Below are 25,380 nucleotides of genomic sequence, written 5' to 3'. Positions count from 1 at the left end.
AATTTGTGCACACCCTGAGCATTTCAGTGGGAGACCTGGGGGCGTATGCACATACACACATGGCTATCTATATGGTGATGAGTATGAGAGGACTATGTAAGTATGCATGTGGGCAGATAAGTGTGGTGGTTTTTGAGGAGACAGATGTGTGTGTTGCTGTAGCTATGCATCAGTACATAGGGTGAACACAGTGTGTGCAAAAGGGAGCTGTGTTTGGCTACAGATGTGCACACCTGGAGAGAGGTTCTGTACGTACTCTGGGTGAGGAGGGTGTCTGTGTGCAGGGGGGTGGACTCAAGGGGAAGTGTCCTTCCTCCCACTGCAATATGCATTGGCTCTCTTGCTCAGCATACCTGTCCCATCGTGACTTCATTAGTTACAGCCCAGCTCTTCTGTTTGAACTCCATTTCTAGCCCTTGCTTCAGAGGAAACCCAGGAAAGGTGCCATCGGATGGCCCAGCAGCCAATGGCAAATTCACAGCACTCATGATGAGGCAAAGATCTGATGGAATCAATCTCCGTGGCCCAGGAGGGGACAATCTAACCCAGATGTGGGCAGGCTGGCTGGCTCAGAGACTATGAGTCACAGGATACAGGGACTTTCATCCCTAAGTCCAAATTTTGAACCAGCCCAGCGTGGTAATGACAGAAAGCTGTTACCATCTGCCAGGTCTTCAGTGGCCTGCAGTATGAAAACGAGTTGGCGAGTCTCAGCTCAATTCCTAGCCAGTCTCAGCAGAGAAGCCCAGCACCGACTGAGCCATGGGAACTGAACTCCCCTCTCACTCCACCTCGTTCCTCCAGGTCACGGATGAGAAACACTGATGGGCCTGATCAGGCCGTCAATCTCCAGCACTGATGATGCAGCACTATCACCAGCATTACATTCACTTCAAAACAGAAGATTGTTGCTATACATCATTGTCCTCCCACAGTGAGCTGATGTGCCATCCCTGACTCCTACCTGCGCATGCACATAATTTAGCACATACACATGTGACATGCACGCGCTCTCTTACCTTCAGGAAGTCAAAGTCCTTGAGCATGTGGGCCACCTTTTCAGCATTCCTCCCCTCATTGAGGAAATCCAACTCCAGGGGCAAATTCTTCTTAGCTTCATCCACCAGCCACATGAACTCAAAGTCTGGGAAGATCTGCTTCACCATAAGCAGGAGAATCTGAAATCAAGAAAGTGACGGACCAGCTGCACCACTGCTCCCGAGCTGCTCAGCAGGCAGCATTACAGGACCAGGCAGCAATACGCAGCCCCCAGCACCCAGAGCTGCACCTGGCCTCTTTCCTCTCCAGTCAGGAGCCCCTTGCTCTTAACTGAGGCTGAGTACAGCTCCCACCTTCAGTGCTCCGAACCTGGCAAGGGAGAGAACGAGTCACAGGAAATGCCTGTTCCCTACCCACCCCTGTTGTCACAGGGCAAACCTGCTTTGTCCCACATTGCCTGAGGACCAAAAAAACCAAACCGCTCCAAATACCTTTGGGGCTAATGCACTGTCATGGTGCAACAGGGCAATGCAATGGCCTTCTCCTGGAAGACAAGGTCTGCTGCACCTGCACTAGCCGTGACCAACATGCCTGCTGAGCTGTTAAATGGTAGGAAAGTCACCCAAGGGAATCAGTAGGAGCCCCATTGCATGGTGCAATTAAAACTAGACAAGGCAAAGCACTGGAGGATAGGCTGTATGGTGTGATTACTCTGGTCCCTGAAGGGATCAGACTAAGTGACCCGCAAGGTCTTTTTTGAATGTCTGATTCCTGTGATTTGATGAGTCACTGTTCAGTTTCATTTAATGGCCTTCAGCTAATATGAAATAGGAACATCTAAAATAAGGCCTGTCACCTTTATGTTACTCCTTACGCTGCTAAGCAAGAACTTCGCAGACACAGGAAAATGCCACTGGGAAGTTCAGAAATGAAGGCCAATTTTCTTTACAGATAGAAGGCTGCAGCCCTTACAAAAACACTCCCTACGAGGGTCAGGGCCCACCCTCAGCTGTCCTGGGGTTTTGACTTATTAACCTTTCAGACTGAAATTGGCAATGCTGCCTAAGGGATCTGGATACCAAGTTCCCATTAAAATGAATATGATAAAATAAAATGGGCATTCAGACTCCTTAGGTGACTGTGTAAATCTTAACTTAAATGTTTAATGGACATTTCTGTTTACACAAATACTTAATAAAGTACAAAACCAGAAAGAGGAAATCCAGGGTGGCAAATGATGGACAGTCCTTCCTAGAGGAAATAGAGGATGGCCCAGCAAGATGGTTCTTCAAATACAAGAGACTGCATTTGGTGGCATAATCCTAGTTATAAAATGTTCTTTCAAAAAAATTCCTGTGTTCAGTTAAGGGACACAGTCAGCATAAAACTCAAGTAAAGCTGTGTAAATTGCTGCAGCTCTACTGATTTCAGTAGCCAGCTGACAGCAGCTGAGGATCTGGACACATATCTTAAAAAAAAAAAATTCAGTTTGTTATTAAAGCCACCTGAGAGTCCTAAAACGGAAAGACTTTTTAAAAAGTAATTCACTTTGCATGGTTTATACCATCTGTTTTGCTCTTCACTAAGCCAGGAAAATGAAAATAGACCAGTCTGTGTGTGAATCTAGACTGTTTCGCTTCCTGGCTCAACACTGTGAGCTAGGGTTTCTTGCAATGCAGTGGGAATGTTTGCAACACAGAGAAAGGCAGATACCATTGAAATATAAAACAAAAATAAATTAATGAACCATTTCTGCTCCTGTTCAGCTGTGTGAAACCATTTATTCACACCCCCCTCCAACTTCTCTTATCTAAATGTCAGTCCTAAACTCAGTCCACAGTGTCCTTTTAAAAATGTAATCACTGGGTGTCAGATCTTATTGAATGATTTTCTCCCATTATGTCTGGGGGCATAAATCCTCTCAAAGTTATGTCACCCAAATGAAATGTAACCAGTGATCTCCATGTACGTCTGCATAAAAACTTTCCAGGGCTGCAGGATTACTGCACTGATGCTTGTGATCTGAACATTTATACGCTGTTTTCTGCTTTTTAAAATAATGATTCAAGTCTATGTAATGACTTTAAAATTCATAGGGACATAATAGCAATTTGTCTGGCCCTTTTCAAGAGCTGTCTAGAATACAGTCCTGGAATAAGGTGGATATAGGGAGAGTTGAGTGGGATCTCCCTCTGGATTTATCAGGTGCTGTCCTGATTTTTAAAGAGTCAGCAATGATGCTATGAAATCCACAAATAAAGGCAGTGAAATTGTAAATTTTCCATCTAGCTTTTCTGATTCTCTCTCATCACTCTCTGTAGGAGACTGTATCAATCAGTATTTAAATGGTCCTAAATGCGACCTCCTATCTAGTTGCAAAGTCTATGTAATTCATAAAGGGCCAGATCCTCAGATGATGTAAATCAGCATGAATCTAAACAGACTCTGAAAAAACCCATTGCAAAGGCCAGGCACATGCAAACAACCCTACAATAACAACAAGCCAACGTGTGCAGCTCAGCACTTACAAGAAACCTTTCAAAAACAAGACAATATATGCAGGAAGCATTCATGAGCAACTGTACAGTAACAAGCACTAGCACTCACAACAACCTAGCACTCACAAGTGACCCTACAATAATGTAAGTGCATACATAACAGATGCTTGCTGGCATCCCTACTAGGACAAACCAGAGTATGTGAACAGGAAGGAGAATAATACATTTCAGGAAGGAAATAGATTTTTTAGTTTCAAGCTTTCCAAAACAGAGAAGAAAGAATCGTTGTAAATGTATTTATTTAAATGTCTCCTAATAGTACAACAAGCAAAAAGAAATCCAATCCAGCGTGTCACAGCTACACATTGGGGAATGTGCTGGTAACAGCCTATGTTAATGGAGAGAATGTGCCGCTGAGTATATCTACACAGCCTGCTGACCCAGGCTTCATAGCCCAAGCCGCAACTTCAAAGCACTGTCTACACAGCTATTTTTAGGGTCCTAGCGTGAGCCCCACTAATCCAAGTCTGTCAACCCAAGCTGGGAGGCTCGCTCCCATGGGCTGTGTAGACCTACTTTAGGGTCTGGATCCTGGATCCTTCACACACAATTTCCTCTTGTCCCGATCTCACACTTTGTCATCTTTCTTGTTCTTCCTCTTGCCCTGACTCTACTCAGCCTCTTCCATGTGGTCCTGGACTTAAGCGAAGCATGCCATGATCATCCTGGTAGCCTCTATGTAACTCGCATGCAAAGTGCAGAAGAGATCTCGTCAGAGTGACTGATGCAATCAGAAATATCAGTCAAAGGGAATGATTTTTTCATTGTAACTTTTACAGCCCTGACTGCAAGGAAACCTGCAGGCTGAGCAGGTCTGACCATGCCAGGGGCACTTTCCTCCTCCTCTTCTCACCTTAGCTACTGCAACTCTCTGCTCCTCGGCCTGCCCAGGTCCTGCTCTCTGGACCCCTGCATGTGCAGGATGCCACTGCCCACCTTCTCACAAGCACAGGAGAACACAAGCTCTTCATCCCCATGATCAGACAACTCTAGTTACTCCCCATGCATTTCAGAATCCAATCAGAAAATGTCCTCTTTGGGCCAGATCCCAAAGTTAACTGGAGTTGGGCCAGTGTAAGGATTTCAGGACTTGGCCTCTTGTTTCTGAAACCTCCATGGACTTACTCAGGTCTTTCTCACAGACCTTCTCGCTCTCTTCCTTTTCCCCTCCCCCCAGCTCCCTTTCTCCCTATCTGCTCATCCAGCACTAGACTCCAATCCCTCCATCTACACAATCTCATCCCTGACAGTGCAGCCCTCATTGATTTTGTGTTTTATTTTTGTAAGGCTCTAACCATATAATTTATCTTTGTAGAGCGTTTTGAGATACAGGGCGCACGTCATTATGCTCATACCCCCATAGAGATCAGTGGTGTCTGCCACCAGGGTGAATCTGGCCCATCAGGGGCCACCTAGAGTGAATTTGGCCCAGCATGTTTGCACGGAAGGTGCTTTGGCTTACCTCCATCAACAAAATGTCCTTGGAGCTTTGAGCCTGAACTTTCGGGTGCTGGACTTTCACTGCCACCGTCCTCCCATCCTGCAGCACCGCCTTGTGGACCTGGGCCAGGGACGCTGCTCCCAGGGGAGTGTCCTCAAAACTCACAAAGAGCTCTTTGATCTGCCAGGAGAAGAGGAAGAGAAGTGAGCATACTTGCAAGGATTCACAGAGCCAGACCCACAAGGAAACCTCCTAGAGACTGAAACCCTACATCCACAGACCAGGTACAGCATGGGTAGCGGCTCTGCCGCTTATCCCTTCCATTCCACCTCTGTGCCTCATCCCTGACCTGGTGGGGTCCCTCTAGAGCCTAGTCAGTACTTGACGCCATTGTGGAGACTGCCAACAAGAAAGTGGGGGTTGCGATTGTGATGCTGCCAATTGTGAGCTGGACACCTGTGTTACTAGGCACTGGACAGAGACCCAGCAGTTCCTTTACACAAGATATTTAACAGCCAGCAGGTGGTAACGACTTTCAGTCACTGCTGATTCTAACCCCAAGCTGTTTGTGTGCAGAGTGGGGTGATTACAGTGGGCACCGGGCAGGAGTTGCCTATGCTGGGTGAGGTGCCAAACTGTCTGTCCCTTTACACAGAATTCCATATTTTTATTTAACATTACACTACATGGCACATCATAAGATCCTGAATACCTTGGTGGCACTTACATTGTAGAAGGGATATCAGAAGACTATCATGTGCTTTGTTAACGCCAGCTATGTCACCATGCATTATTTATTTGTGGCTGGGGGCTAGCTTGGCTGTTGGGTTACTGAATTATTGTTTGCACTTCCATAGATCTGGGTTTCAAATATTTTTAGCTCACAGGTAGCTCTCCAAGGGGCATTTTCTCAGTCACAAAATTCAGATTATTGACAGTCTCAGGAAAGGCCCAGGACAGGATAGCAGGGCATGTGGTGGGGGAGACAAGACGTGTCTCAGCAGCACTATGCGTGAGAGACCCAGCATTGGAATAGCCAGGTGGGCTGTGGGTCAGAAGTAAGTTTGATCAAGTCTGTGGGTATAGGGAACCCAGGTTTGGAACAGGTCTGGTGTCTCAGTTTAGGACAGAGATGCATCAGCAGAGCTGGGTGGGGGATGCTTGCCCAACCTCTTTTTCCACTGTGCTTGGCTCGCACTAATGTGAACAGTGGAGAAGCACATAATTTATGGGGGGCAAGGGGGGAAACTGAGTGCCCGTGCATTTTTATAACCTGCTTTTTAAAAGGTAATGAAAGATGGGAACTGCAGCAAGATGGCAATTAAATATGAATAAAGCCCTTCTAAACAGGCCTTCATGCAATGTGTTAAACAGAAATTCTTTATGCTGATGGAGAAGGGGGGAACCACTATCCCAGGAGCAGCTTGTTCTCTGATGCAGCTGCTGAGAACAGCAACCCCCCTCCCACTCCCTGCGGCATCTTCCACTAAAACTACTGGTTTCAATTGGATTCAAAGGGAGCTTCAGCTGCCTCCCTGGGAAGGCACCTTTTTTTAATTTGTTTTATTCCTTTTGGTCCTGGCAGCAAAACCAATTAAGTAAAACAACTGCATTTAAAAATGAGTAGTTTTTAATTCTAGTGGTCCACAATTCAAACATACCAAAATCCCTCTCTCCAGATGAAAAAAATCAGGTTTCTTTCTTTCTTTCTTCCCAATAATTCACTGGATTTGGAGTTTCTGACTTCAGATTATTTTAGGAAATTAACCCCTTGGGATGGGGACCGGATGGCTCTGGGAAGCTCAGTGGTCCAGTATCATATTTCCAGCCACACCAGACAATATCACTGGTCCATCTATTACTGAAACAACATGGTCTAGTGGTTAAAACACAGGACTGCGGGTCAAGTGGCCTGAATTTGGTGTTGAGGCACATTTGGGGGGCAATATGTGGTATAAATTTGTATTGACCCTGCCCAGATGGTGCCTGCCCAGTGGTTTTAGAGGCCTTTAGTCCCCTGGGCTGTCAGCCCAGCCACTTTTGCCAGCATCGAATACTCTGAAAATAAAAATACCAACATAGGCTCCTCCCAGCAGTAATGGCTGGTGTGAGGCATATATCCCCCACTGAGCCTGTGGTTTCCCACTAAATACGGTGCACAGACAGCTGCTCCCATGGAATCTCTCAGACAGAAGGGTCTCTTTTTATAAATAGCCTGAATTGCTGTGACCACCCAGCACAGGGAGATCCAGGCTAGCCACAGTGGCCAGCTGAGCTTGTTCAGGCAGAAAACCACAGACATACACACACACACATGCATGCGTGCACTCTCCATGCTAGGGCAGCACAGGGAAGAGCTCAGACGTAGCAAGAGAATTGATGGCCTCTCCAGGAGCTGCGGAGAGGGGAGATGTATTGGAAGCAGGGGCTTCACGTGAGCAGGTGTGAGGATGAGATAAAGTGGCAGCACAATTAGCTCTGGGCCACAGGCCCCCTACTCAACAAACTTCCCTCATTCATCATGAAAATGTCCTTTCCCAGTCCAGTGTTTTCACAGAGGGCAGCTGCTCTTGCCTCTGCTGCAGGCCACTCAGCTGCTGTATGTCCCGGAAGGTCCCAGGCGAGTGGGAGAGTGTGTGACCAGGTGCTGGCATTCCCTCTGATCTCCCGCTCCCACTACAGCCAATGAGAGCCCATAGCGCTTGGCTGGCTCAGAGACAAAGCGAGTCATGGTCCCAGCACTGTCAGTTGGGGAAGAGGAGGCCAATCCCTACTTCCTCTCTCCCTCCGGCACAATGGCTCAGCCACTCCACAAAGGCAAAAGGGTGTGGCTGTAGCTGTGGAGGCGGCATGCTCAGTAATATCCTCAGGGGATGGCAGGAGGGAGCACCTATGTCATGCACCCAGTCTCTATGTCCTACCCAAGCCAGCAGAATAGTGAGGGAAGGTCCTGGGGCACTCTTGCCTCCCTCAGAGGCTATCCCATAGGATACCTAAAGGGTTCCCAGGTTTACCTTAGACTACTCCAGGTCTCATGAAGACAAGACAAACTGGCTGATGCCATTTGTGACCCTAGCAGCAGGCGTGGAAACTGTAGAACAAGGTTGGAAAACAGTTTCCAAGCAGGTTTAACCTGAGAAGGGGAACTTCAGGGCCATATCTTCAAACAAGTCAGGTGCCCAACTGCATGCATAGCTACTGCAGCCAGACAGGTGACCGGGATACCTGCACATGCCAGGGTCTCTAATTAGCCAGCTGCATGTGCAGTTACCCATTCAGCACATGCTTTCCTGGCAACTGCACGTGCCATTGCACTTAACTGGCTTGAAAATGCAGCACTGAATGTTTAATCCTTAAAAACTAGGCTTGTTTAATTTTAAACATGCAAGATCTTTTCATGATTACTACTTTAGTATTCAAGCTGCAGGAGCTGCTTTCCACTATCTATCTAGGTACTGATTAATTACTATTACTATTGCTATTTATTATTATTATTTGTACTGTAGTAATGCCCCTAGAGGCCCCAAATAAGACTGGAACCCCATTGTGCTAGGCGCTGTACAAACACATAGAAAAAAACAGTCCTGGTCCCAAAGAACTTATAATCAAAACAGACAGACAAGAAGTATCATTATCCCCATTTTACAGATGTGGAATAGAGGCAGAGAGAGATTAAAGGGAACATTTTCAAAAGTGTATCAGTGATTTACGAACCTAAGTCCCCTAGGCATCTAACTCTCATTGAAATGAAAACAATTTCAAAGCCTCAATTTCCCAATGCAGAGGGCTCTTGAACCTCCTACCCCCAAGGACTTCTATGCACTCTTCTCCCTCGCAGTTCATTAACTCAGCCTCACAACCTCTTTCGAAGTGGGGATTGGTTATAAAGGATCACTTCACCAAACACTGGCCTGGGACACAGCAGCTGCTTGGTAGGACAGGAAATAACGAATCCTGTCTTCACCTGAGAATGCTGAGGACACTGAATGAAACCACAGAGCTGGGACTTGGCCAGAGCACAAGCATGAGTAACAGAGTCATGCAAACAGGGCAACTGGAGCTTTATTGATCACTCATGGCTGGGATCAAAGGGTTGCTTTTGTTTTTAAAAAATGAGTAAATGCTTGAAAATAGGGGTTTGGAATGAAGGGGGAACTAGTGGGAGGCTCTGAGTGACTAACATGGGACCTGGGGAACATTTCACCCCCTTGCGGGGCTTCAGGGAGCAGCAAGGACCGAGAAGCAACAGCACATAGGGGCATGAGAGCTGTGCCATTTACTAACACTCTGCATATTCCAGAGTCTCATGCCTTCACAGGAGCTCAAAACTTTAATGAAAGGGGGAGCGAGGGTTCAGTGTTATTCCTATTTTACAGATCACAAAACCGACACGCACAAAGAAGTGACTCACGCAGAGCCCCACAGCGAGACCGCGGCAGGGCCAGGAATAAAACCGTGGAGTCTCTCAGACTTTAAGGCCAGAAGGCACCATCATGATCATCTAGTCTGACCTCCTGCACATCGCAGGCCATGGAACCTCAACCATCCGCTCCTGTAATAGAGCCATAACCTCTGGCTGAGTTACTGAAGTCCTCAAATCATGATTTAAAGACTTCAAGCTATAGAAATTCCACCATTTACACTACTTAGTTTAAAGCTGCAAGTAACCCATGCCCCATGCTGCAGAGGAAGGTGAAAAGCCCCCACCATCTCTGCCAATCTGACACAGGGGAAAATTTCTCCCCAACCCCAAATATGGTGATCAGTTGGACCCTGAGCATTTCGGCAAGACCCAAACAGCCAGACACCTTGGAAAGAATTCTCTGTAATAACTTAGAGTTCTTCCCATTTAGTTTCCCATCACCAGCCATTGGAGACATTTGCTACTAGCAGTCGCAGATCTGCTACGTGCCATTATAGGCAGTCGCATCATACCATCCCCTCCATAAATTTATCAAGCTCAGTCTTGAAGCCAGTTAGGTTTTTTGCCCCCAGTACTCCTCTTGGAAGGCTGTTCCAGAACTTCACTCCTTTGATAGGAAGAAACCTTCACCTAATTTCATGCCTAAACTTGTTGATGGTCAGTTTATAGCCATTTGTTCTTGTGTCAACACTGGTGCTTAACTTAAATAACTCCTCTCCCTCCCAGGTATTTATCCCTCTGATGTATTTACAGAGAGCAATCATATCTCCCCTAAGCTTTCCTTAGGTTAAGCTAAACAAGCCAAGCTCTTTAAGTCTCTTCTCATAAGGTAGGTTTTCCATTCCTCTGATCATCCTAGTAGCCCTTCTCTACACCTGTTCCAGTCTGAATTCATCTTTCTTAAACATGGAAGATCAGAACTGCACTCAGTATTCCAGATGAGGTCTCACCAGTGCCTGGATAATGGTACTAACACTTCTGTGGCTCTACTGGAAATACCTCGCCTGATGCATCCTAGGATCGCATTAGCCTTTTTCACAGCTGCATCACGCTGGCAGCTCATAGTCATCCTATGACCAAGCAATACACCCAAGTCTTTCTCCTCCACTGTCACTTCCAACTGATATCATAGAATCATAGAATATCAGAATTGGAAGGGACTTCAGGAGGTCATCTAGTCCAACCCCCTGCTCAAAGCAGGACCAATCTCCAACTAAATCATCCCAGCCAGGGCTTTGTCAAGCCTGACCTTAAAAACCTCTAAGGAAGGAGATTCCACCAGCTCCCTAGGTAACCCATTCCAGTGCTTCACCACCCTCCTAGTGAAAAAGTTTTTCCTAATATCCAACCTAAATCTCCCCCACTGCAACTTGAGACCATTACTCCTCATCCTGTCATCTGGTACCACTGAGAACAGTCTAGATCCATCCTCTTTGGAACCCCCTTTCAGGTAGTTGAAAGCAGCTATCAAATCCCCCCTCACTTGTCTCTTCTGCAGACTAAATAATCCCAGTACCCTCAGCCTCTCCTCGTAAATCATGTGCTCCAGCCCCAAAATCATTTTTGTTGCCCTCTGCTGGACGCTTTCCAATTTTTCCACATCCTTCTTGTAGTGTGGGGCCCAAAACTGGACACAGTACTCCAGATGAGGCCTCACCAATGCTGAATAGAAGGGAATGATCAAGTCCCTCGATCTGCTGGCAATGCTCCTGCTTACACAGCCCAAAATGCCGTTAGCCTTCTTGGCAACAAGGGCACACTTTTGACTCATATCCAGCTTCTTGTCCACTGTAACCCCTAGGTCCTTTTCTGCAGAACTGCTGCCTAGCTGCTCGGTCCCTAGTCTGTAGCAGTGCATGCAATTCTTCCGTCCTAAGTGCAGGACTCTGCACTTGTCCTTGTTGAACCTCATCAGATTTCTTTTGTCCCAATCCTCTAATTTGTCTAGGTCCCTCTGTATCCTATCCCTACCCTCCAGCCTATCTACCACTCCTCCCAGTTTAGTGTCATCTGCAAACTTGCTGAGGGTGCAATCCATGCTACCTTCCAGATCATTAATGAAGATATTGAATAAAACCACCTCGGGACCGACCCTTGGGGTACTCCACTTGATACCAGCTGCCAATTTAGGTTACTAGACATGGAGCCATTGATCACTACCCATTGAGCCGGATGATCTAGCCAGCTTTCTATCCACCTTACAGTCCAGGATATGTTCCCAACTTATAGCAAAAATTCCTGTTGTCAGTCCCTAAGTGCATAACCTTACACTTTGCACTATTAAATGTCATCCCATTTCTATTACTCCAGTTTTCAAGGTCATCCAGATTTTCTTGTATGATATTCTGGTTCTCCTCCATACTGGCAATACCTCCCAACTTTGTGACATCCACAAATTTTATTAGCGCACACCCACTTTTTGTGCCAAGGTCATTAATGAAAATGTTAAACAAAATTGGTCCCAAGACCGATCCCTGAGGAACTCCATTAGTAACTTCCCTCCAGCCTGATAGCTCACATTTCAATATGTCCCATTGTAGTCTCTCCTTTAACCAGTTCTTTACCCACCTTTCAATTCTCATATCAATCCCCATCTTCTCCAATTTAATTAATAATTTCCCATGTGGAACTATATCAAATGCCTTATTGGAATCCAGGTAGATTAGATCTACTGAATTTCCTTTGATTAAAAAAATCACTTATCTGCTCAAGGAAGGAGATCAGGTTGGTCTAACACGATCTACCTTTTGTACAACCATGTTGTATTTTATCCCAATTACTATTTACCTCTATGTCCTTAACTACTTTCTCTTTCAAAATTTGTTCTAAGACCTTGCATACAATTGAGGTCAAATTAGCAGGCCCGTAGTTTCCCAGATCACTTCCTTTTCTTAAAAATAGGTACTATATTACCAATTCTCCAGTCATAGGGTTGATGCCTGAGTTTACAGATTCATTAAAAATTCTTGCTCCTGACTCCTGGATATTGCAGCTCTTGATTCATGCATTTCTGAAAATTGTAACCTGTGAAATGGCCTGGAATTCAAGAGGGGGCTGGCTGGACAGCCTAACATTCACTGGGAGCCTCGTGTCTCTGGCACAGTCATCACAGACGATGATGCATGAGATGACTAGTGGCTGCTAGTTGTCTCATTTTGGTCCCAGACAATAGCATAGCCAAATGAGTCTAGGAAAGCTTGGGCAAAGACATTCAAGAAGTGGGGGATCATGCAGTGAGGAGGATGAGACAACTAGTGATCATGCATTGAGAATGATGAGACCATGGAGGATCATACAATGAGAAAGTGATGGGGATATACCTGGTGTTTGTATGAAAGCTATCTCCTGTGGCTTGTTCCCCGGCACCAGGAGTTACCTTGACACCACGGCTGTGCTAACACAGTAGCTGTGCTAATATTTCACTCCTGAAACAGAGAGCACTAACATTCCCACCTCAATCACAGCTCTGGGTGTGGCTATCTGGAAAGAGCAGGTGCCAAACACCACTGTGCATCCATAATTGGGGGCAGGATCTAAGGCATGTTACTAGCTGGTTGTATACCCAGCCCGGCCTTCATCCTCACTATAGCTGGGACCCTCACTCCTCTGCCCCCAGTCAGAATTCTGTTTTCACCAAAATCCACTGGAAAATCTTGATTTCCACTAAAATCAGGCATTTCTGGTTTTCTGATTTTCACCATAATCAATAGGGTTCTCATCATGAGGTAGGGGAAGGGGCCGGGGTGAGGGGGAGCTGGCCAGAGCTGGGTTCGAGGCCCAGTAACTCTAATCCAACCCGAACCCTATATCCGAATCCTGAGATTACTGCCTCATTCCTGTATCCAGACTCTGCTCTCCTCCTACTGGCCTCTGTGCAGTCACCACCTCAGCCCAGTATACTGAGGGACGAACTGGGGATTTTAGTGGAAATCAGGCTTTGCCAGTTTTCCAATTTCCACAAAAATCAACAGGGTTCTGTCAATCGCTGTCAAGAACATTCCCTGAAATTTGGGAATGGATTGGATGCAATTTTCACAAGTTATCGTGCTACATCCAGCCAGACAGAAATCGACCTGAATGTAGGGCTTCCCTTTGCTCAGCACATCTAAGGTGGGTTAAAAGTAGGACATAATTCTTGTGCCTGCAGAGGAACATGGATTCTATAAGTGCTTTAGACACATGCTATTAGTCTAAATACTAAGAGAGGTGAAGGTAAACACCAGGTATTAAATAAGGATATTGATATAATAGACATCACAGAAACTTGGTGGAACAATGATAATCAATGGGACACAGTAATACCAGGATACAAATATATAAGAATGATAGAGCTTTTTGTGCTGGTGGGGGAGAGACACTGTATAGGAAAGAAAGCATAGCCAACTATAGTAAAAATCTTAAATGACTCAAACTATACCACAGAATTTCTATGGCTAGAAATTCCATGCTTGAATAATAAGAGTATAGCTGTAGGAATACGCTGCTGACCACCTGACCAAGATGGTGAAATGCTCAGGGACAGTAGAGAGTTTACAAAAACAGAAAACCCAATGATAGGAGATTACACCTATCCCTATATTGACTGGGAACGTGTCACCTCAGGACAGGATGCAGAGATAAAATTTCTAGACACCATTAATGACTGCTTCTTGGAGCAGCTAGTCCTAGAATTCAAGGGGAGAGGAACCTAGCAGGACTGGGCACTAAACAGACACAGAAACACTGTGGGGGATGAAAATGACATTCTACAGTCTTTTAGACCCAAGATATGGAGGTTTCTTTTTAAACAGAGATTTACAAACTGTAGAGAGCCAGATCCTGCTCATGCTAAGGCAAATTCCCACTGAAGTCAACAAGAGTTTTGCCTGAACAAAGATTGAGTGAGGTTTATTAATATTAATAGCGCTCCACAATTTTTAACATTTTTATTTGACAATAGGATTGTTGGTTGTTCCCATTTAAACTTTCCCTTTGAAATGTCACAAGCCCTGACTCAATAGCACCAACCAGTGACTAAGAAACACAATGTGCAAACAATCAGGTAGTTCCCTGTTTCAAACAGAGAAAAATGCAAAAAAGAACATAGCTTCCAGAGCACACAAGTAAAATGGTTTTTAAAGGGCAGTGGAGGTCAGTGAGCTAATGTTGCAGAACCCCTCCAGGAGTAAAGGGAGTTCATAGCTTCATCAGTTCTTGGTCTCTCAGATGAGACAGCCACTGAGGGACCCAATCAGTAACAAAAGTGAGAGTGGATTTTGTGAAGTGGATGCCTGCTCACTTGGAAACAGACTGAGAGCCACCAACTCATCTCATTCTGCGGACTGCAAGGGTCTGCTACCGTATTTCTAAAGTTTCTTGGAGACAGGCACTTTTGAGGCTAGCATCTTCTCTGAACTCAAAACCTGACGTTCCCTTGCTGGAGTAGGTCCAGGATATGTCAATGCTCATTCTGTTCCTGTCACCTTTTCACAAATACTTGGCCATCTGTGGCATGGCACTATGGACTACTTGCTCCCTGCAAGTCTACAGGACCAAGGCTGATGGGGCAAGAACATATCATGCCAGGGCAGAGACCCCCACTTCCCAGACTCCAAACTACTACCTTTATCTGTCGTGTCTGCTCTCTTCCATCCCAGCTACTTGTGTTCCCCACCCAGAAACAAAATGTCTCCGTGTTACTTAAGGAGTTATTAAGACACCAAAAATTGAAAGATTAGATTTATCACGGCAGACAGTGGATTATGAAGAATAATTCATCAAATGTCAGAGCAAACAGACCACAATTTACAGAAGGCCTGGTTGAGTCAGTGAAATCTGACTATACTTCTCCCCCACTAATGAATACCAAGCCTAATTGATGAGACCCAAACTCAGCTGTCGACAGTGTGTATTTATTAACTCAATTTTTTTATAATATCTTATATATCTACAGTAGAGTGGCTTTCATCCCAACTGATCCTGAAGCACTTATATACATTTCATTCCCCCTGGATGTATTTATTATGACAGTCTTTAATGACATAATCACACAGAGTTTGTTCTCCAGGACTTCTGTCTCAGTAACTGCACAGGATGACCAGTGAATGAGGCAGATTCAAGAGGAGAAAGAATGAACTCTTGTGTTTAAGGCACTAGACTGGGATTCAAGAAAGATTAATTCTAATCTTGATTCTACTGTAGACTTCCCTTGTGACATTAGGCAAGTCTGTATCATAATTGCATACCCACAAGGAAGCGGAATTAAGATTGCCCAGGCAGCCATAAATATAACATTTCCTAAATGTTGAGTGCTTGACTTTGTATATACACAACATACAAACCACTATGCTAAAAGAGTATTAAGACTGCAAACATTCATACACATGCATGTAATTTCACCCAGTACTGAAATGCATCTACCTCTTGAGTGTAACATGGCAACTGTTTAATAACACGCAGCAACATTACATAAAGGAAGTCAAGAAGGATAGTGTATCAATTCAAATTACAAGGAGGCAGAATCTGGTCACTATGCTGGGACCTTCTTACACAAGGTGCAAAGAGAGCTTTAATTACAATAAAGAGTCACAGCCTCCATTTTAAAGCCTCGTCTGAAAGATGGCAACTCCAGTACGACAGCATCCCTTAACAACATGCTGGAGGGTTGGTAATGACTCAAATAGAGTAGCATTGAATCAGTAGTAGCATTTCCTGTAACACCTTAGTGCTCCAGAGAGGTCTCCTAGGCAAGGGACATGGACGACTTCATAGAATCATAGGACTGGAAGGGATCTCGAGAGGTCATCTAGTCCAGTCCCCTGCACTCATGGCAGTACTAAGTTTTGTTCATGGCAGGACTAACTATTATTTGCACTTCAATTGCACTAGTGAGAATCTGCTACTAAATACTTACCAGAACCAACCCTGCTTAGTGTACGTGATTTGAGGCAATCAAAGCACAAGATGAAATGGCTGTTGGTGCATGTCTGACCCAGGATGGCTTCTTAGCTTCCTTGTCACCACACTTGTTCACCACTCTGAAGATATTCCTTATCCTCCCCTACCTATGCTACAGCCATGTTCTGGATTTACCACCTTCTACTGTACATACATGTCCCAGTCCTATCTGCTTCTGAACACCCACAGATGTAATTTCCACATCCTGTAAATCACTCCCAGATCCTTCTCCTTAGCTAAGATGGGGAAGATCCTGTTTTCTTTCACCATCTGAGGAAATACAGGTAAACACCTTTTCCTTTTCCCAGCTCTTTCCACTGGACACAAACTGTTGCTCATCTAGATGGCCAGAAGTCTCATCTGTGTCCTCAGGCTCACATCTGTGCTACAGTGCCAATTCCCCATCCCTGACATATTACAAAAGGCATCACCACCTTGGATGGTGTATTCAAACAGGTGGCATGACTTGTCCTTTACCTCTTCCTCAGTGTCACCTATTGAAGCCAAGGTTACCATGAAGATACAAGGTTTGATTCACCCAAAGAAGCTAGTGCAGACCCTGGCACAGGCTCCCAGGCAGCATGATATCCTCCCACATGAGGATCACCATGGTGCTAGATGCTTATAACATTCCAATTCCATCGTGGGACCTATAACCAGCTGATGCATTCCCAGAAGTGGGTGGTGGTAACCAGATGAGGGTGTGACCAGGGCACCTAGGAAATGTCAATTCAGCATATCGGGGTAGCAGATCCAGCCACAAGATAAGGCCACCTCACAATGGAAACCCTGGGGAGTGCAACAGTGCAAATGCTATGCTTCCTACTCTGAGGGGAATCCTTACCTGCCTGCCCAGGGTAGCAGCAATGTGGACCCCTCTGCACCAATCAGTATGAATCAAGCCAATGGTTCTTCTTTTCTATCCTGTGACCCTGCTGGGGCTCTGTACCCCATTCCCTTGTACTTCTCTACCCACTTGGTGCTCTGCACAGCTGAAGAAGACCGTCTCGGATTCCATCAACGATGCTTCCTAATCAGAAAGTCATTGTCACGAGAGAAGGAACAAACTATACAAGGAGATGCCCTCTAATCCACCTCCTGCAGACCAATGCAGGACTGTTCCCCTGGAGTCCATTGTCCAGGATTCTGTCTAGTCTCTGTTCAACTGACCTTCCCTCTCCTGACCCTTTTCTTCTGGTCTCACTCTGCCAGAGAGAGCCTGGTGGGAAAGCCTCTGTGCAGCAAGTCCCCCTGCCTCTTCTCAGTCTGCAGTTTGCTGAGCCATACGGCAATCAGCATCAGTTGTTATCCTGAGTCAGTATTTTCTAATTTCTACAGACCAATGCTTTGGGGGAAAGTACCTTTTATTCCATTCCTGTTTACTGCTGCTTAACATCTGTGCTCAGGCAAACACATGGCACCTTCATTTATTTCCCTGATTAAATTCAGATTTTTAAGACAAGACAACACTACCTGAGAAAATTACTAATCCTGGATGAAAAACCAACATCCACATGTGACATTTGCAAGGGCAAAAGGCGGGACAGCAATGAGAAGACAGCACCAGTGCATATTGCATATAGCCCACCCCCTCACTCCCCAAGAGGCTGACCTCAGCCCCTGGCTGGGATGCCATTCAAACCAGACAATCCCACCCTACCCTGCATGCCTAGCTAGAATCTATCTAGGTTCTTATGCTGGTGCCCATTCCCTTGATATCAATGAAACTCAAGATTAAGAAAAATGATGTAGAACTGAGGTTAAAAAAATTTAGATACGTTTGTGGAGGATAGGCCCAAGGATGTTAGCCAAGATGGGCACGGCCACAACCCCATGCTCCAGGTGTCCCTAAACCTATGACTGCCATAAGCTGGGACTGGACAACAGGGGATGGATCACTTGTTAATTGTCCTGATCTGTTCATTCCCTTTGAAGCATCTGTCAGTGGCCACTGTTGGAAGACAGGACATTGGGCTAGATGAACCATTGTTCTGACCCAGTATGGCCATTCTTATGACCTCTCTCTTTTTCTTCCCTGATGGGAAATGGCAGGTTGAGGGTTGTACTGTCCCTTTATACTATTGTTGTTAAAGAATAATAGAGCATGAGAGTTCTGGGGAGAGTAAATGCACTATAGCCATAAAGTCTGGGCAGAGAGGTGGGCTTTGCACATAGCTCTAAGAGGTTAGTGGTCATTCATCAGCAATGAGTTCTATGATCTAGGCTGAGTTCCAATGAAGATTCCGTCTCTCACAGTCATGAGCACTTCTCCCTGTGTTGGTCGACAGTTCCTCCACTCCTATGGAAGGGAGCATTCTTGGGAAGTCCCTAGGGTAGCAAGGACTAATTCCATGCTCGGGATGGAAATTAGGACAGCAATCTTGAATTGAACTGTGCTCAATGGGAAACCAATGCAGAGAGTGGCAAATTGGGCAGGTGAGATCCCAGCAACATGTGTTGCTGAGCAGGTGGGCTGCTGCATTCTGAATTAGCTGGAGCTTTCACAGAGCATGAAGTTTTATCCCTAGATTATATGAGAGTGTGGATTACCATAGCCAGATCTAAGTCTGATAGGACCAAGCGTCTTCTGGACACTGCAGATGGAAGTGGGTGTCCTTTGCCACTGTGGCTATTTGGGTGTCCAAGTGCAGTACAGATTTGAAGACCTCTAAGTCTACAGACCAGTTTAGCTATCTTAAGGGCAGGTGCTTTCAATGGATGGGATCCGTTACAGAGAAGACTTCATTAAAACACATCCCTCTTCCTGCTAGCATCACCTTGGTTTGGTCCCGCTTCAGCCAGCTGCTCTTCAACCAGGTGCTGATCTTCACAAGGCATCACAAAAGCTGGGCAGCAGTACAGTGAACCTTTGACATAAAGCAGATGTGCAGCTGGGCAGTGGGACATGAAAGGGTCCAGAAACTACTTTTGGTACAGCACAACACATCCTGTAGCACAAACAGTTAAAGTAGGTGAGGGACAGGGAACAGTTGATCTGTGATGTTTCAGAACCAACCTCTGAACTGGACCCACAATTTTGTGCAAGCAAAATTTCCACACTTGTGCTCACAAAGTCAGCTATATCAGTGCCCACCTTGCACATACAAATGAGGAGGCCTAGAGAGGAAATATGGTCATCAGTCCAGATCAAACCAGTACCACTTAAAACATTATAGATGGTTTTCTTCATTGCAAGCACCCCAAGTTCAGGATCAGATTCAAAACTTCAGCTGGGCTCTTTCTGCCTCATATGGAGACACCAGTAAGAAAGATTGTGTTGCTGAAACTTAGCTGATCGTTTTGCTGATGACACATAAGCAGGAAAATAATTCAAGTGACTCTTCCATAGCTATGCTGGATCTGCAGAGCTGGCAGAAGGGAAAACTTTGGGTCAGTGGAGTCAGTGGATATATCCTACCTAATGCTGCAGCATAACAGACCAATGGTCCATCTGACCCGGTATCCCACAATCTACCACACTAGATCAGGCCAATGGTTTCATTACAGTAGTTCTCCTACTTCCTGCCATACCATATCACATCAATGACCCACCTAGTTCAGGATCTCACTTCTTGCCACACCAGAACAGATTTTTGGTCCCACCTGTTTCTGCATTGGATCAAGCCAATGATCCATCTTGTAACCCATCTCCAACAACAGCCATTATTAAATGCTCCTGAGCAGTGCTAGTCCCCATTATAATCCTACAATAATTAAGCAATGACTTGTGGGGGAGAAAAAAATTCCTTTCTGACCACAGCTGGTAGTCAGCATATGACTTGAAGCCTGAAGATCAATACCCCTTATAAAGCATATTCAGCGCTATTTTGAGTCCTATAAGCTTTTTACCCTGTACAACATTCATGCAGGTCTAAAAACAAAATAAAAAAGGAGCATCTTTATGCATCACCAGCAGGGGTGACCATATCCTCATCACACCTACCAAAGGGCCAGTGGTTTGTGAAGTGCCCTGTTCCTTCTAACACTGCCCTCCCCAGCAGGCATGGGCACAGAAGCTCCAAGCTGCCACAGACTCTCCCTCAGGCTCCCCAAACACACTTACCTTTTTTCTAATTTGCTCTTTTATCTTGAGCTGTCTCTCACTTGAATTGAACAATGCCCATTAAATCTGCTGCCTTCTCTTTCTTTTTGAAGAAATATTACCTTGCCTGCTTCTCCCTATCTCCACCTGTCAGGACAGAGCTGTGTCTGTCAATCTCAGAGATGGATTGGAATTGTGGCCCTTTGAGAGAGCACAACTTCCCCAACTTCAGCCAATTCTTTTAATTTTTAATTTGAAGGACTCTCCCTGCTTCTAAATGCAGATCCCCATCCTTGTGTCTCTGGGGGCAAGCAGGACAAGGATCGCACTTTCCCTCTGCTTCCTTCTGCCAACAGCCTCTTCCACCTCTAGCACAACCTGCATCTGCCCAGCTCTGAACTGGGATTGCCCTATTCCAGAGCCCATGGGAGGGAGAAGACCGCACAGTCCACATTGAGATTCTTCTGGTCTGGAACTCCAGCAGGCTCCTTGCATCACCACAGCTCCCATGCCCCACGGCTGAAGGCACAAGCATACCAGGAATGTCCCTGCAGTCTATCAGAAAGAGAGGACCTCCTACGAACTAGCTCATAATCCCTCAGGGTCACGCAGTGACAACTGAGGGGAGGTACCACCTTAAGAAGCAACAGAAGCCTTAGCTAGAAGCAGAAGGAGAGGCAGCCAAAGAGCCCAGCTGGCTCCTCCAGTGGCTCCCACCAGGTGTGAGGATCAGAGCACTAGGAAGAGTCATAGGCACCACTCAAACACTTCCCAGCTACAGAGTAATCTGACAAGTATCCTGCCCAGCAATGTTCTAGACAAAGGCCAAGCTGATCAGGTCCCCAGGACCCACACAGGGAGTGAAAGACAGACACGTATAAAGAGAGCAAGCGACACAGAGAGAGATAGACACACAAGGAGTGCGTGAGCAATGAGGGACCAAGAGACGGAGACAGTCAAAGGGTCCCTGGTGAAAAATTAGGAGAGCTTGAGATTCTGCCTTGCTGATGGGGAATAAGGAGAAGCCTTACGTTCCAGCAATGTAGGGGCCATGTCGTAGGAGCCTGAATGGTACTGGGCCTGTCACTGCCACCTTTTAGCAGGCCAGACTCAAATCTCTCCACAGTTGTGATGTAAAAAACTGACAAAATGCAATATGAACTTGCCCCTCCCCTCAGTTCACCTCCGCTCTCCTCCCCTCCCAACCCTCTCCTCCTTCACCCCATCACAGGATACAGAGGTTTCTCCTCTGTTCTCCTCCTCTAACCCCTTCACTTGTCCCAGCGACCTCATCCCATCTCCTGACTTCCCTTGCACCCACTCTCATCCCCTTCTTTACTCTTCTCCTTAACCTCTCACTCTCCTCTGGCTCTTTCCCCTCACAATTTCACCATGCTTTCGTCTCTTCCATCATAAAAACCTCCACCCTTTACCCCACTTTCCTCTCCGACTACTCCCCCATCTCCCTTTCATCTTTCAACTCACTGAGCCCACCATTTACAATCACTATCTGGAGTTAGTCTCCTCCAATTCCATTCTAGGCCCTCTCCAACCTGGCTTCTGCTCTTCGCACTCAACTGAAACTGCTCTTGCCATAGTCTCTAACAGCCTCTTCTTAGCCAAAACTCAGAACCAGTACTCCATCCTCATCCTCCTGACCTATCAGCCACCTTTGGCAATGTTGACCATGCTCCTCTTCTTAAAATGTTGTCCTCCCTTGACTTCCATGACTCTGTCCTTTTCTAGGGGTCCTCCTACCTCTTTAACTGCTCCTTCAGTGCATCCCCTAGAGGATGCTCCTCATCCCCATTCCAACTTGCTATGATGATTCCATCGGATTCTGTCCTTGGTCATCTTCTCTTGTCCCTCTACACCTTACCTCTGGGTAATCTCATCCACACAAATACAAATTCAACTAACTTCTCTATGCTGTTGACTCACAGACTCTCTACTCCAAACTAGTCTCCTTCTGTCCAAACTCAAATCTCAGCCTGTCTCTCTGATATCTGATGATATCCACATGGATGTCTAGCTGTCCACTCAAACTCAACATGACTCTCCTACTCTTCCCCACCAAGCCATCCCTCCTATCTCTTTTCTCGAACACTGTGGACAACACCACTATCTTGACTCACTCAGGCCCGTAACCTGGATGTCATCACTGACTCAGACTGCTCTCTCAGTCCTCAAACCTAGGCTCGGCCTAAGTCTTGTAGATTCTTTCTGCATAACCTCTCTACAATAAGGCCTTTCCTACCCATCCACATAGCTAAAACTTGTCCATATCTCACATCTTGATTACTGCACCTCCTATTCTCTGGCCTTGACAAATGCAATCTTGCCTTGCTCATAGCCATTCAGAATGCTGCTGCTGCTGCAAAGATAATTTCCTAGCCTGTCTCTTTTAAGTCATCCCTGCATTAGCTCCCTCTTCTCTATCACATCAATCATCAGCTACTTGTCTTCACTTTCACAGCTATTGTAGCAAGGGGGTGGGGCCTCCCTCCCTGATGGGCAGAGAGACAGCTGCGAGCATCCCCTGGCAGGCAGAGCCGTGACACCCGCGACTGCCCCACCAGAAGCAGAGGGGCAGGAGAGGACCCGGAAGTATAAAAGGCGGGCCCTCCAGCGCAGTTGCAGGAGTGCTGCCAGAGGAGCAGGACGTCTCCCATTTACTCCTGGAACTTGGACCCGACTGAGGCTGCTACAGTGCCAGAGACCTGGAGAGACTGTCAGAGCTGCCAGACATTGGAAATGCTGAGGAGCAGTAGGGGCTGCTACTAGCCATTTACCCCAGTGAGACAAACAATGACCCCATGTAGAAAGGCGCCCACGCCGAACTGGTGTCGGCTGCATTACGGACTTCCAGTCAGTCAGCGTGTTGCAGACAGATTCCCTGCTGATCAGGTGGCAGAACATTCCACCACTGTTATGGCCCTGGGCTGGGGTGCAGTGAAGTCGGGTGGGCCTGCGTCCCGCTGCCACCCTGGCCCTGGGGGTGTGGCAGCCTCCCCACCATTAGGTCAAGAGGCCTGTGTTGATCTGTCATCCACCCAAACTAGGACGCCAGATGGCTTTGCTGTCTGCCCCACGAGAGAACTGATCCCTCTAGACGAGGGGTTCTAGCCACAACAACTGGTTTTCTGCATATAAAATCAAGAATCACCATTAGGGGGTAGTAAGCAGGGCAATTGCTCCGGACTCCATGCCACAGGGGGCATCGCAAAGCTAAGTTGCTCAGGCTTCGACTTTAGCCCGGGTTGGTGGGACTTGGGGCACCGGGTTGCAGTCCTACGCAGCGGGGCTTTGGCTTTCTGCCCTGGGTCCTAGCGAGTCTAATACCAGCCATGCATGGCGGACCCCCTGAAACCTGCTTGTGGCCCCTGAAGGGACCCCAGGCCCCTGGCTGAGAACCACTGCCCTAGACTGCTATGTTGCTCTGCCCTGACTGAAGGCCAAAGTCCCTTAGCTGTTGGTGTCCCACTCTGCTTGAGGGCCTGGGTCCCCTAGACTCACTACTGCTCTGCCTACTACAAGCAGGGCCATTAACTGTTTGCTGCCCCGCCCGGAGTGAGGGCTCCAGGCCTATAGACTCACTTGGGCTCTGCCTAACTGCACGCCAACAGAGCCCTTAATTGTTTGCCGCCCCACCCTGACTGAGGACTCTGGGCCTATAGACATGCTGCTGCTCCTCTGCTGGATGGCAGGGCAGAGCCCTTAACTTCTTGCTGCCCCCCCACCCCTGCTTGGTAGAGGGCCAGGACCTCCAGACTCAATTATTGCTCTGCCTGACTGCAGACAACCGCCCTTGGCTGTTGACTGCTCTGCCCTGTATGGGGGCTGGGGCTTACAGACTCAATTGCTGCCTGGCCTGGACTGCAGGTTTAGGCCTAACAACAATTCCCCTCTGAACTGAGTCGCTCCAGAGGCATGGTAGCGAAGGGGCGTGGCCACCCTCCCTGATGGATAGGGAGACAGGGGGGACAGGTGCAACCCCCTTACAGCCATGCATGACCTTTCCCCACTCTACCTATCATCTCTCCTTCGCTAGAGATGTCGACTCAACTCCCATGATACTAGCCTCCATCATCCACTTGTTAAATTTTCAAACAAGCACTTTTGTGCTTTCTCCCGTGCTGTCCCTCATGCTTGGGAGGAGCTCCCTGTAAACATCCACAAGGGTACCTCATTATCCACCTTCAAGTCCCTCCTTAAAACTCTCCTTTGCTGTGATGCCTACAAAACACTTGACAATGGTTAAGTTTCTGGTGTGCTGAGACTACTGCATATCATACTGACCAATATTGTCCCATTCTTTCCTTGTACTCCCTCATCTGTGTGTCTGCATCCATCCCTAGTCTCTTGTCTTGTACTTAGAATGTAAGCTCCTTGGGGTGGAGACCATCTTTGTGTTCTGCCTGTACAGTGCCCAGCACAATGGGATCCTGGTCCATGAATAGGGCTCCTAGATGCTACAATAATAATCATCCCCCCACCACAAAGCGGGGGGCCCATTTCTGTTCAGCCACACACAGTGGACACCTGAGGATCTCACAGGTACCCACAATCTTTTGAGCCAATTACTATGGAACACCTTTTGATGTATCGCTGCAAAGGATTCTGCTTGTGCACTGTAAAGAGATGGAAGAACCTTTGTGAGAAGGAAGTGACACAGACAGGGGGCTGGATGGGGCATTGAGCTGGTAGGTGAGGACTAGAGGAAGAAGGGAGCCAGGAGCAATTGGGTACCTAACCCCATCTCCCCGTGGGCACTATGCCCCATCCTGCAGGTGATTCCACAAACTCTGGAAGCCAGGAAAGGCTGATAGACAGAGGGGTGAAGGTAGGCACAGAGTTAGTCTCAGGTAGGGAGATAGAGGCTCTGTATCTGTCTGCAGAGCTGCCCAAGAGTCCCGTCAGCAGTATGCTTCACCAGAATTAACAGACGCTGCCCTGTGAGAAAGAACCAGCTGCCAGTGCC

The 25,380-nt window shown here is 46.8% G+C and overlaps 1 protein-coding gene across 6 annotated transcripts in view; it reads right to left on the bottom strand.

The window, feature by feature from the left end:
* The window catches only part of ADCK1 (aarF domain containing kinase 1), a 132,892-nt gene that overhangs the window by 31,566 nt on the left and 75,946 nt on the right, over positions 1-25,380 (bottom strand). For all 6 annotated transcript variants that reach the window (XM_038407793.2, XM_038407796.2, XM_043516482.1 and 3 more), the window contains 2 exons: positions 5,020-5,178; positions 1,020-1,178 (listed from right to left, as the gene is read on the bottom strand). In XM_038407793.2, coding sequence (XP_038263721.1) covers positions 1,020-1,178; positions 5,020-5,178 — 318 coding nt within the window. The remainder of the gene's footprint in view (positions 1-1,019; positions 1,179-5,019; positions 5,179-25,380) is intronic.

The sequence above is a fragment of the Dermochelys coriacea genome, chromosome 6 (assembly GCF_009764565.3).
Source record: "Dermochelys coriacea isolate rDerCor1 chromosome 6, rDerCor1.pri.v4, whole genome shotgun sequence".
Classification (NCBI taxonomy): domain Eukaryota; kingdom Metazoa; phylum Chordata; order Testudines; family Dermochelyidae; genus Dermochelys; species Dermochelys coriacea.
Note: the sequence above shows the minus strand (reverse complement) of the source record. Positions and strands in the feature narration are given on the sequence as shown.